The sequence below is a fragment of the Adelges cooleyi genome, unplaced genomic scaffold (assembly GCF_023614345.1).
Source record: "Adelges cooleyi isolate 19-005CV unplaced genomic scaffold, UGA_ACOO_1.1 ACOO_flye_CR_arks_rails_tigmint_CR_PRNA_16, whole genome shotgun sequence".
Lineage (NCBI taxonomy): Eukaryota > Metazoa > Arthropoda > Insecta > Hemiptera > Adelgidae > Adelges > Adelges cooleyi.
Window position 1 is genome coordinate 95696 of NW_026095817.1, and position 13488 is coordinate 109183.

The 13488-nt window shown below is 37.6% G+C and overlaps 2 protein-coding genes across 8 annotated transcripts in view; one reads left to right on the forward strand and one right to left on the reverse strand.

The window, feature by feature from the left end:
- The window catches only part of LOC126848034 (uncharacterized), a 91277-nt gene extending 90734 nt beyond the window's left edge, over positions 1 to 543 (forward strand). Inside the window, exons 7-9 of the mRNA XM_050588535.1 lie at positions 51 to 121; positions 235 to 394; positions 476 to 543. Of these exons, the coding sequence (XP_050444492.1) occupies positions 51 to 121; positions 235 to 394; positions 476 to 543 (299 nt within the window). The remainder of the gene's footprint in view (positions 1 to 50; positions 122 to 234; positions 395 to 475) is intronic.
- Positions 1 to 13488, reverse strand: part of LOC126848036 (uncharacterized) — a 122347-nt gene that overhangs the window by 84391 nt on the left and 24468 nt on the right. The window lies entirely within an intron of this gene.

Consider the following 13488-nt stretch of genomic DNA (forward strand, 5'->3'; position numbering starts at 1 on the left):
AACAGGTACATTCTAATTGTGTATATAATATATAATTAAAACTTAAACAGGACCCTTTGCTAAAGTGTTGATGGAGTTGGTTATCATTACGGCAGAACGTTTTAGGACAGATAACAAAAAAGTAATATATAACTAACTTTTTATCAATTAAAAATTCCTTTGCTGTCATGCATTACTCTCCTATAATTTATTAATTCATTACGCTGTATTTAATCTTTCTTTGGCAATTTTCAGGATGAGATAGTGTTAAGTACAAAAGAGATCAGATCATTGTTATATGAATTCACAGAACGTGACAGGAACCGAGACGGTGTACTATTTGGTAACGAAGCAAGCAAGTTTGTGAGAGAATTTATCGCTAAAAATCCACAAATTCCCACATTAAATTTTAATTGTAATTTCACAAGTTTGTACATTAACAAGTTAATTATGATTGTTGGGCCTCACTTAAACATTTGTTACTTTTGCTTTTTAGATAATGAAATACACGTTGCGAAGTTCTTATTGTTCCACATACATGCGAAAAAAGTTGAAGAACCATAAAAATAAATATTTGAAATATAAGAATGTTTAAATTTTGTTAATTGAGTATAATACCTAAAATACTTTAAATTTATTTATTATTTATAGTGTTTATAATATTGCACTTTAATTTTATAATATTCAAACACGTGGAATGTAATTCCACTTCACGGAATATGTAATAATAAGTAATATAATTATTAATCGATTCAGTACTCAAATGTAATTGTTTTTAATTACAAAAATAACCTATTATAATTTGTGTAGCATTGTTTTTTTCGCAGTCAATATTTGAAAAAAAAAATACAAAATTAATTTTTTCCATGCCATGTAATCTAAAGCCTGGGACACACCAAGACAATAGAGACAAACATTACTGTGTTGCTTCCCATTTGTTTCTATATTTTGATAAAAAGCGAAATATGTGGTGACTAATGAATGTTGCCTTAAGACTAGGCTTAAAACGGCGCCCTTTTATCTGAGTTTTTCTGGCACTAGTAAAAATACATTTTTAAATTAATATTACTGGAGCTAGTTAGCTACTTTAAAATTTGAAAAAAATATTGTTTAGGAATATTTTGAAAAAGAACACTTAAATTACAATTGTTCAGTGAAAGTTACATTTCGATATCATAATTAGTCATTAAGTAACGTGGCCACATCGCTAAAGTCCAAAACAATTTTTGATATTATTTTTTTCGATGTTATGGAAATATCTGCATAGGATATATAAGTTTCAGGTATTTAGAAAATCAACTAGCACGCACATCAGATAAATTGGCATGGAATGACCCATGCCTATTTGATGCGTTAATATGGGTTTAAGGTGTCTCTATAGTTGCATGTTTTTAGTTGAAAACAACTCGTTCTCACTATAAAACTGTTATAATCTCTATTACTATCTCTAGTAATATACTATTATATCACATACGAGATCGCTAAGCATCTCCCCCAAAAAAACAGTTAATGTTCTCACATATATAATTAATTCCATACTTCGCCTCTCATACTTTCCGCTGCAGTGGAAACTCTCTGTAATAATAGTTGTACTCAAACCTGGTAAGCCACCGGAGCACCCCTCATCCTATAGACCTATCAGTCTTATGCCTTTCTTTTCTAAAGTATTTGAAAAAATACTCCTAAAAATAATTAAACCGATCATAGCTAAGATAAACATTATTCCAAACACGCAGTTTGGTTTTCGTAGCAGACATTCTACAATCCAACAAATAAATCGTTTAACAGATACAGTCGCCTCATCACTTGAAAATAAACAATATTGCACTGCTGTTTTTTTTAACGTTGCACAAGCTTTTGACTGAGTATGGCACGATGGTCTTCTTTTAAACTAAAACAAATTCTACCTCTATACTACTACTAATTACTCTTTCAATCTTATCTTGATGAACGACAATTTACAGTACGTTACCGCACAACTCTTTCAACCATATCTCAAATAAAAGCAGGGGTACATCAAGGTGCTATTTCTAATCCTCTTCTCTACAAAATATTTACATCCGATCAACCTACCCATCTAAACACAGCTGTAGCAGAATTTGCCGACGATAAAGCAATCCTTTCTGTTCATAATGACCCCTAAATTGATTCTCATTACTTGCAATCTCACCTCAATAGTCTTCAAACCTGGTACAATGATTGGAAAATAAAAATTAATGAAACTAAATCCTGCCATATTACATTCACTCTCAAACAAGGTATCTGCCCTCACGTTGCTCTAAACAATGTCCAAATAATAATAATAATAATAATAATAATAATAATAATAATAATAATAATAATAATAATATATATTTAACGCCCCGAAGGCAAGAGTGTAACATTCAAGTAACTAGATCACAGATTAATAATTATAAATTATAAACAGTATCAATAAGGAAAACATATTTATAACAACGATAACAAACAAAATATATAAATATGACAAAAATTGGACGATTAAGTATAAATGAGCCTAAATCAGTTGTGGGTAAGAGCCAATTTTAATTCAAGAAAGGAGTCATGAAAGACATCAAAAGAGGGAGGTAAGTTATTAAAGGTAATACAAATGCGGTTAATAGGAGTGAAAAAACTATAATTTTGGCGGTGGAAACTAACATGACAAGTTGGACGTAGGCGAGAGTTGTAGGAAGGAATATGGAATAACAATTTACTTAGGAGTTCAGGACTATCGATAACATTATTAAGCAACTTGTGTATAAAAATTAAATCATTTAACTTACGTCTATATGCGAGCATATCGAGATTTAACAAATGCAGAACGGAATTTCTATGTTCAGTTTGCATATTAAATTTAAAGCTTACTGTTCGCAAAAAACAGTCTTGGACACGTTCTAAGTCATTAGTAAGTCCGCTTTGGACTGGATTCCACAATATGGAGGCATATTCTAAAATTGTACGAACTAAACAAATATACACGGTTCTAATGCACATTAAATTTGAAAAATTATAACAATTTCTCCTAATAAAACCTAATGTTTTTAATGCTTTTAGTTTTATATTTTGGATATGCTGATGAAATAATAAATCATAAGAAAAATAAACACCAAGGTCTTTCAGCTGTTTAACATTTTGTAAAACTCGATTATTAATTAAGTATTGAACTGAAGTAGGGTTACGGCAACGGGAAAATGATATTTTCATACATTTTTCCGCATTTATTGAAAGACCATTGTTCAAACACCAGTTTTCAAATTTATTTAAGTCGTCTTGGAGTTTAGAACAGTCAGCCTCAGATGTAATTTCCATGTACATTTTTAGGTCATCCGCAAACATTAGACATTTACAATGATTAAAAATATTCGGGATTTCATTAACAAACAATAAGAATAAAATGGGTGATAAATGACCCCCTTGAGGTACGCCTGAGCTAACATTAATTACGTAGGATACCTTTGAAGATAATTTTACTTGCTGAGTTCGATCTGTTAAATATGATTTTAACCAGGATAAATAAGGGTCCCTGATACCTAAAACACTCAAATAAATACCCTCATCAAATACTATCAAATACCTTGGGGTACACTTTGATAAAAAACTAAACTGGGCACATCACATACACTCCACTAAAATTAAACTAAACTTACGTCTTAACATTCTGAGAAGATTTCTTCATTCTAAATCGAAGTTGCCCCTTCACACAAAACTAACCATTTATAAACTCTTACTTAAGCCGCTATGGACATATGGATTCCAAATCTGGGATCAGCTAAGAATTTGAACCTTTACAAAATACAAGTCTCACAAAATAAAATACTCCGTCTCATCACTAATTCACCACCTTATATATCAAACCATACTCTACACTGTGATTTACAAATAAAAACAATAACACAAGTTGCCAAAGACTACTACAGATGTTGCCACAATTCTCTTCAAAATCACCTAAACCCCCTTGTAAATAATCTCACATTACCCTCAATGGTCAACAACCCAACAAAAAGACTTAAAATGAAGTGACGCAGAGACCTTCTCACTAACAATTAGTTAAAAACGAAGTTAATAAGAGTGCCGTCAGTGGACGGCTTCTCTTTTAATGCTTTCAATGTGTATAATTTACCTGTGGATCATATATACCTATTGTACTAAATTTGTATTGATCGTATATGTAAAATAAAGGAGAAAAAAAACTATTTACATAAAGTGAAATAATTATCTATACAATGCCCCTGTCAAGTATAAGAAATGTTCCCTAACCTACGCCCGTTTGTGTGTGTTTTATTATGTCTATCCGTGAGGAACTTTCCAGAACATTACATTTAATGAGTAGCTCAAATACACTAGACTAGACAAGACGATTAGGAAATTACAACAAAGATAATGTTATGTGAAAATTGCTCTAAAACTACTAAAGAAATTGTATTTTGAGTAGATGCGATTTTGATTCGGCGTTTTTTATCATTGTTTAAACTCTAGTGCTTAATTTTAAGGCACAAGAAGGACCCAGAGCGGAGCGGTGCTGCTTCAACTGAAGGGCACCTGCGATCAGGCCGATGGAGTGGCCGAAGAGATAAGGAAGGCTATTGGCCAGTCCATCAGGGTCGGCAGGCCTAACAAATTAGCGAGCGTCCTCGTGCTCGATGTCGAGGAGTGGGTCGGAGCAGACGACATCAAAGAGGCCATCAGAAGCATCGTTAAGGACGGCCCAGCGGCAGCCCACTGGAACGACGTGCGCCTTCCGGTGGTTTCGAGGGGCAAAGATGGGACCAAAGGAGTAGCCCGCTTATTGGCCCCGCTAAAGGTAGCCGCACAATTGGTCGAAGCCAAGAAAATAAGTGTCAAATGGACAACTTGTCGCGTCAGGGTCATGGAGGACAAAGGTCCACGATGCTTCAGATGTTTGGAGCGGGGCCACACGTCCACCCGCTGCAACGGGCCAGACCGGTCGGGACGGTGCTTCCGGTGCCATAAGGAGGGGCACGCAGCGAAGGACTGCAAAGAAAAAACCGAAGTCAATGCTACCACTAACCCACCGCAAGAGAAGAGAAAGAGGAAGAGGAGGAACAGGACCATAACCAACACCTCCAGGCGGCCAGAAGGTGCAAGCAAGGAAAAACCATCGATCAAGGAGAAACCTGAAGGCGACCGAACAACGCGACGTTGTTTCAGGTGCCTGGGAGTTGGACATCTAATGAAAGGTTGCACTGGCCCAGATAGGAAGGGTGGTTGCTTTAGATGCGGGTCGAAAGACCACAAGATCATCGAATGCAAGGCGTCCAGGGAGGACCGCAAGTCGTTCGACGAGCTAACGAAACAACCACCCCAGCATAAAAAGAAGATCTCGGTGGTTATAGAGGATATCGACGCCGTGGATGAGGTGTCCTTTATGGAGATGGACCCAATGCAGGGTCCTTCTACCGGCCAGCCTGGTGTATGAGGCTCCTCCAAACGAACCTCAACCATTGTAGGCTGGCCCAGGACACCCTGGCCCAGACGATCGCTGAGTAAGCGATCGACGTGGTCATAGCCTCGGACCCGTACAGGCAGGCACACGGAGGCGGTGGCTGGCTAACTAGCACCGACACTGGTCGAGCGGCCCTGGGAGTGTTCGGGACAGGAGTGACGGTGGGATCCGTCGAGAGGGATGTAGAGTACGTGGCAGCAAGGATAGGTGGCACACACATCTATAGCTGTTACGTCTCGCCAAACATCCCACCAGCCCGTTTTGTCTCCTTTTTGGAAAGGTTGGAGACCAGCGTGCGGTCCCTTGGGCCAGCCAGTAAGGTCATCATTGCGGGCGACTTCAACGCGCGTTCGGCTGCCTGGGGAGACTGGGTAACCGACGCGCGCGGAGATGGCTTGGTCTCAGTTGCTGACACACTGGGCATGATCATCGTTAACGAGGGGACGGAACCTACCTTTGTGGGTAGGGGCGCTGGCTCCATCGTAGACGTTACGATGGCCTCCGAACCTGCTGCACGCATGTTAAGGGGATGGAGGGTGCGGTCAGAGGTGGACAACCAATCCGACCATCACGCCATCGAGTTCGAGGTGACCGCGGGCACCACCCCGGCAAGCCCGCCAACCCACCTCCAGGTACGAGGATGGAATACTGCCAAGGGGATCGACCTAGAGGCTTTCCGAACCGGATACAACCTTGCAAAATGGGGCCGGGTGGAGGAAGAGCCTCCCGAAGACTCGACTGAACGCTCGGAGTGGTGGGCAGCCGAGTTCGAGAGGAGAGTTACAATCGCCTGTGACTCTTCTCTCCCGGCTAGGAGAGGACATCCGCGGTCCAAACCGCCTGCCCACTGGTGGACAGAGGAGATAGCTGGCCTGCGTGCAGATTGCACAAGGGCCAGAAGAGTCGTCAAGCGTGCTTCGCGTGCTTCCACACGCGAAGCGGCCAGAAGAACTGGAGGCGAAACGTATGCCAGCGACATCTTCGCAGCAGCCCTTTCGGCCCTCAAAGACGCCAGGAAAAATTTAAAGAGAGCCGTTCAACGCAGCAAAAGAAACTGTTGGAACGAGCTGGTACAGTCGGTGGACCGCAATCCTTGGGGCAATCCATACAGGCTCGTGATGAGAAAGCTTAAGACGGCCCCAGATACGGACCGCATGGAAGCCGCCACGTTGGAGAAGGTGACGAGAGGCCTGTTCCCGGACAACAGGGCAGTGACACTCGACCCTGTCTTAACGCCACTAGCACCGGAGGCTCCGGAATTCTCACGGGGAGAAATAGGAGCAGCGGTGGCACGCGTAAAGGGCAGAAGGAAGGCCCCGGGACCAGACTGTATCAGCAATGCGATCCTGGCGTCGGTCTACAAGGCAGACCCCGACTTTGTAGCCGACACCCTCAACGCCTGCCTCAAAGCAGGAAGCTTCCCCACCCGTTGGAAGCAGGCCCGACTGGTGCTGCTTCGTAAGGGCCAAAAGCCGGCCGGTGAGCCATCATCGTACCGCCCTTTGTGTCTCCTGAACGACGTGGGGAAGTTGATGGAGCTCTTACTAGTTCGTCGACTGGAGAAACACCTCGAGGAGAGAGGTGGACTCTCCGACCGGCAGTTCGGCTTTCGGAAGGGAAGATCGACGGACGACGCAGTGCGTTTGCTCCGGGATGAGGGCCAGGCAGCGATAAACGCACGCAAAGTATGTGTGGCTGTCAGCTTGGACGTGAAGAACGCGTTTAATTCGATCGGCTGGCGCCACATCATGCGGGCCCTACAGGAATGGGAAGTGCCGCTGTACCTGCAGCGCATCTTCCGGTCCTATTTCTCGGAGCGAGCAGCCAGGGTCGCGTGCCCAACAGCTGACGGTGGAGAAGTCACCATCGAGGTATCCTGCGGCGTTCCACAGGGTTCGGTGGTCGGTCCGACCTTGTGGAACCTTACGTATGACGCGGTGCTGCGAGCCGATCTACCGGACCAGGCGACGGTCATCGGTTTCGCGGACGACACGTTGATCATCGCCTCCGGCAAGACGGTCGAGGAGGTGGAAGATAGGACAAACCGAGCTCTGTGTGCGGTGGCAGCAAAGTTCCGGGAGCTGGATCTCCAACTCGCCGTCGAGAAGACGGAAGCGGTGATGATCAGGCGCAGGTACAAGGTTAGCGATCCGCGTATCTTCCTGAACGGGGTAGAAGTTAAGCTGGGAGAGACGATCAACTATCTTGGAATGCTAGTCGACCGCAAGCTTAACTTCAAGCAGCACGCCAAAGCCGCGGCGGTCAAAGCGCAGCGTGCGCTCACGTCGTTGACTAGGCTTATGCCTAACATCGGCGGCCCCCGTGAGCCAAGGCGGAGGCTACTCGTCAGTGTCGTCCACTCCATTCTCCTCTACGGAGCACCGGTTTGGGCCAGCGGGCTAAACCAAGCCAGAGTAGGGGAATTGAGGAAGGTGCAGCGCAGAGCTGTACTCCGCAGTGTCTGCGCGTACCGCACCGTGTCATACGACGCAGCCAACGTGCTGGCTGCGATACCGTCGATCGACCTGCTGGCGAGGGAGCGAGAAGAGGCGTTCCGCCTCCGCCGGCAAGCAGAAGAAGGATCCGGACAACGGGCCCCCCTTAGGACTGCTACCCTCGGCAAGTGGGAGGACAGACTTCGGACAGCAACAGGAGGTGAGTGGACGAGAACTCTCGTCACTGACCTCCGGAAATGGGTTGGACGGAAGCACGGGATGATGGGCTACCGCCTAACCCAGTTGCTGTCTGGGTATGGGTGCTTCAACGAATTCATCCACAGGATCGGCAAAGCACCCAGTCCAGCATGCTCACACTGTGAAGGCATGGTGGACAGTGCCTATCACACACTAGTGGAGTGTTCGGCCTGGGAGTCCCAAAGGCGGGACCTCCAGGACGTCGTCGGCGAAGTTGTCCCGGAGACACTGGTCGCCAACATGATTGCAAGTTCTGATGCGTGGAACGCGGTCGCCCGCTTTGCCGAGTCGGTCCTCAAAGAGAAGGAGGAAGCAGAGAGGGCTAGACAGCGGCCGGCCAATTGAGAGCCCCGGCGTGCAAGGGTGGCGTGTGCGCGAGTCACTGGTCCGGAAACATTCCACCGACTGTACATAAACCTGTATAGACTAATAAACTTGTAACTAAATTTCGTTGTGGCCTAATGTGAATATTGTTATTAGGCCACCACCCGAAGTGGGTGTGTTAGTTTTTAAGTTTATGATTGTATTTATTGTTTAGTATACCCAATAAATGGCATCGGAGACTGGGGGGAAGTAATTCCTCACAGGGCGCGTCCCCCCCCAGTGTTCTATGGGTGCATGTGGAAAAAAAAAAAAAAAAAAAAGTGCTTAATTATAAGCGCATATATATATTAAAACAAATTTAAAACAATTTTTTTTTTTTCCAGAATAATAAATATGTATTATTTGTAAATTGAATTTATAGCTAAATGCATAGTAATTTTCGATCAAAACTAATTCGTTTTTAATCAATTTAATTTAAATTTCGTGCGTGTAAAACGATTATACAATTTTAGAAAAAATTTTTAATTTCAAAAAAGGTAATTTTAATTTGATGTCGAGAAAAATGTGATTTTCCCTGGACCTCATTTATAAATTGTACATTACTCTAAGAGGTTAAATAAGCTTATATTGTGGCAATTATAGCCAACGTCTTAATAAGGAAAACCCTAAAAAATAATAAAGCTCGATTACAAAATATACAATAGGTTCTTATGGAATTGTATATTGTTACCTGTGTTGTAATTTTACTAATTGCGATTTTTGTTTTTTTTTAGCTTTCATGTGGAGCTGGAAACCCAATTTTTTTTTATCGAGTTCATCCCTTTCCCTTCAAAACTGAAAAACCACTCAAACCATTATACATGTTTCCATTTAAAATGATGGTGCCCTTTAATTTGTATTTTATAAATAGACCAATTACTTTTAAACTAATTCATCGAGAAAATTGTAAACTTCTCCTTTATTTCATTTTTTCAAAGACATGTGATGTGTAAATTAAACTGCAGGTAAATCTAGAATGAGACTGAAGATCGTTAAGTTTTTCCCAAGAGATTGTAGTGAAACTTTTTTTTAATTAAGGAAACTCACCCCCTCCTCCTAAAAAAGGGGGGAAGAGTATTTACTTATTGATCGTATTTCAATCTCTAATTTGATAAATACCCAAATAGTGTCTACTTTTTCATCATTTTTATGAAAGTCTCAACACTGTTGTTATTAATAATGCCTATTGTAATAAGCCGAAGCTTATGTATAATTTGATTATTAATTATATTATATTATAACTATTTATTTTTGCATAGGATAGCTATCATAATCTAGCATTTTATAATATAATTTTCCTACTACGCAACACTGCAATTATACTTGTATAATTGTATTCAATATTAATTACTGATGGTAATATATTAGACCAATTCGTATAAAATAGATATAAAATTATTTTCCATACTATTATTGTTGTTTTAGAATATTTTTTATTGCGCATGTTATCTTATATTACACAAATAATTGTACTTTTGGCAACTCAAATATTTTAAGAACGATATCGTTCTTAAAAACGACTTATTTAAACGTATTATTTTATTATTATATTGACAGGGTGATCCACTTATCGTGAATCACTCAATATCTCATAGGGTTTAATAAGAAATTCAAATTGTTTTTTTCTTCACCCATTGTGCATTGTACCTAATGACAATTATGTGATTAATTAGTTTAAGGGTGGATACGATTAAAGTTGACATTTTATAGGCAGCCGATCAACCCTAATAGTGTTTAATAGTAAAAATTAGGTACAATGCTTTTATCGATATTTGTATTTTTATCTGTAAACACTAGACCTCCTTTACCTACTCATTTTGGTGTAATACTTACTTACTGTACTGGTTGTATTGTGTTTGGTCTAGATTATATTGGCTTGAACCATACTATCCACAGATTCTCATCGAAGCATTTTTTTAAAAACGTCTTTTGTGATAATTTATGTTGCCATGTAGCTCCGTCCCCACTATGTCCTGATCGCATTGTACTGGCTTTTTAATTATTTTAGCTCAGAAGTCGACAGTCGTTTCGCCTTATCAAACAATAAGTATTTGTATATTTGACCCAATGAAAACCGAGATGTCCTTAACTATGTACATCGTTAATGGTATTTGTTGTTTTTGTAATAATGAATTTAATTATTATCGTTGCACTATTATGTTTTCTACCTAATAAGTCTAAGACAGTTAATTTATCGGTCAACGGTGATAGCGTTTATCATCGTTGTATACTCGTCATATAACAGTTATTCATAATAGCATCGCAGTAATAATGAAGTAAACGAGAGTATATGAACAATACGCCTAAATAATAATATCTTGTTTTAATCATTAGAAAAAGGAGAGAAGGGTGCTACAAAGAAAGAGAGTGTTTAAACAATATTTACATGACATTACAGCAACGCGGGACTAGATAACTGTTATACTTTTATAGTAGCTGTTCCGGCCAATACAAAAACAACAGTCTGTTGTTATTCCTGCATCAAGATGTTTTTATTATAATACTAATAACTAATATTAAATTACCAATCTCAATGGCATTTTTTAAATCAGTAAGTATATTTTTGTTTTATGTAAACGTAATTTTCAGTTCTAAAAAATCTATGGAAATCATTTATAAAAAAAATTATGTTTTTAATTTTTACATGAAAGCGATTTAAAAGATTTTTTTCAAATACATTTTTTTAATTTTCAATTTAATTGGACTTCTAAGTTTTAGATAAAGTATTATCAAAAAGAATATTTCTAATTATTTAGGAAAAAAAATAATATGCCAAGATGTAATATTAGTTTTCTTTGGACACCTAATGAAAACGGAAAAAATATTTTTATGATGTTGATTTGCCTGTTAAAATTGGATATAGTGTAATAATTTTATCGCGAACCACTTATTATTTCATAGGGTTTAATAAGATATTAATTTTGGGTTTTTATAGTGTTTTTATATAATGTGATCTCAATTTGTAAAAACCATTTTAAGTAACCATTAGATAATATGTACAATTTTTAAAGTAAAATTAATTATTAGCAATCCATTTAAAAATGATAACTTATAATAACCAACATTTAAAAATGTTAATTAGATACATAAATAATTTATAAATTCTCTGTCTTGTTGGATTTTAGTATATAATCATAAATTAAAAAAAAATGTTTTAATTTAAATTAATTTTTATTTTATTGTTTAAATAAAAAATAATTTCAGTTAAAAATTAGGTATATACAAAATATTGTTGTTGTTTATAAATTTGGAGCATTGTTCAAATAAAAATAAAAATTTACTTATATTTAATTTTTTTTTTTATAATATAAATTATAAATCATAATAATCTTTTTATTTTTGTTAACACAAACGTTTAAAAAATATTTTATTAATATTGATCTACGAAATTATCTAATCTATCTTGAATTCAGTATGTCCATATAGAAAAATATATTAGCCTACAATATTTATTGTACAAATAAATTGCTTAGTTGTATTGTCAAGTAAATATTTTTATTATACCGAAATGTTAAAGACTAATCCTGTATATAATATATGGAGTAATGTGCGTTTATTTTAACTAAAAGTATATAAATGTCATATAATGTATTAAAAAATATTTATCGTTTTTAACTATTATGAACTTATTCATGAAAAGTTAAAAAAAAATTAAAACATAAAATAGGGGTACGTAATGTTTCCAATTATGTCAAAATACATATTAATATTTATATTATTATATACATTTAGTTTTATTTATGACTGAAAATGCAGTCGTCAAAAAACGTATTCGCGTTAATGTGAATATTTGTTGTAAAATATACGGTTTATATTTAAATATATATAATTAATATTTTAGTTTATTCAATTTTTTATATATCTTTTATAGATTTTTGTAGTACCTGTTGTGATCTTTTTGGTCATTCAGCAAGTGTCAAGCGAAAAACCATGCAATTGCAAGTGTCGCCAAACAGAGATTAACTATTCTGGCGAGCAAGTTGAAACTGTCAAAGAACAATTTGTAGCTCCAAGATATGGGCTTGACAGGGACAGGAGCAGAAGCAGAGACAGAAGAGTGAGGAGGTGATGAAAGGGGAGGACAATATTCTTAGGAAATTATTTGTATCATATGTATGAAATAAGTAATTATAAGCATTATACAAATATATTTGTTTCGATTTTTTATGTAATACAACTTACTTAAGAACAATTTTTTTTTTGAAATTATATAATTGATATCAAATGGAAAAAAAACATTTCAAAAAGTACTGTCCCATTGATGGCTGCATACTCAGTTACTCCATGGTCATAGGTAGGGCTAGCCTCTAGGCTACAGATAAATGTTGAATAAATAAATGAAACTCAATTACACATACATTTAAGTAAGGGTGTATTTCAACTAACAACTAAGATTATTTTTTACTGAAGGTTGTATAACATCATTACCGATAGGATTAAAATAACATTTTTCTTATTTACATAATATTAAAATATTTGGAAAACGACAAGAATAAAAAATTTTAAGTGTCTTTATTTATTTAGTAATTTTACCTAAAATCTAATGTTATGGGTACAATACGATACAAGTTATTAACACAGGTATCTATTAACTTGTAGTTTATCTCCACTCATCGCTATTTTGTTAGATAGCCAAACATTGGTTTTGTAAATACTTAGTTAAAATTTGAATAATTTAGACGATACTCAAACACTACATTAGATGTATACTTGTAACTTAAACATCTAAGATGTACATCAACTTATCGGGTCCTTGAGGTTCAACGCTGCCATTTTAAAATGATGGTTTCTACACATACCTATAGTACCATGGAATATTCCAATGAAAGATTAAAACATATTCTATACAGTGCAGTCATAATAGGAGCAGAGTTTTATTTTTATTACCTGAAATTATGTAGCCCATATTAGCACACAGTATTTTTATACAATGACATAGCCTAAAAAAGCACACACCGTGGTTATCGGCAAACTATTATCCGTTTATCA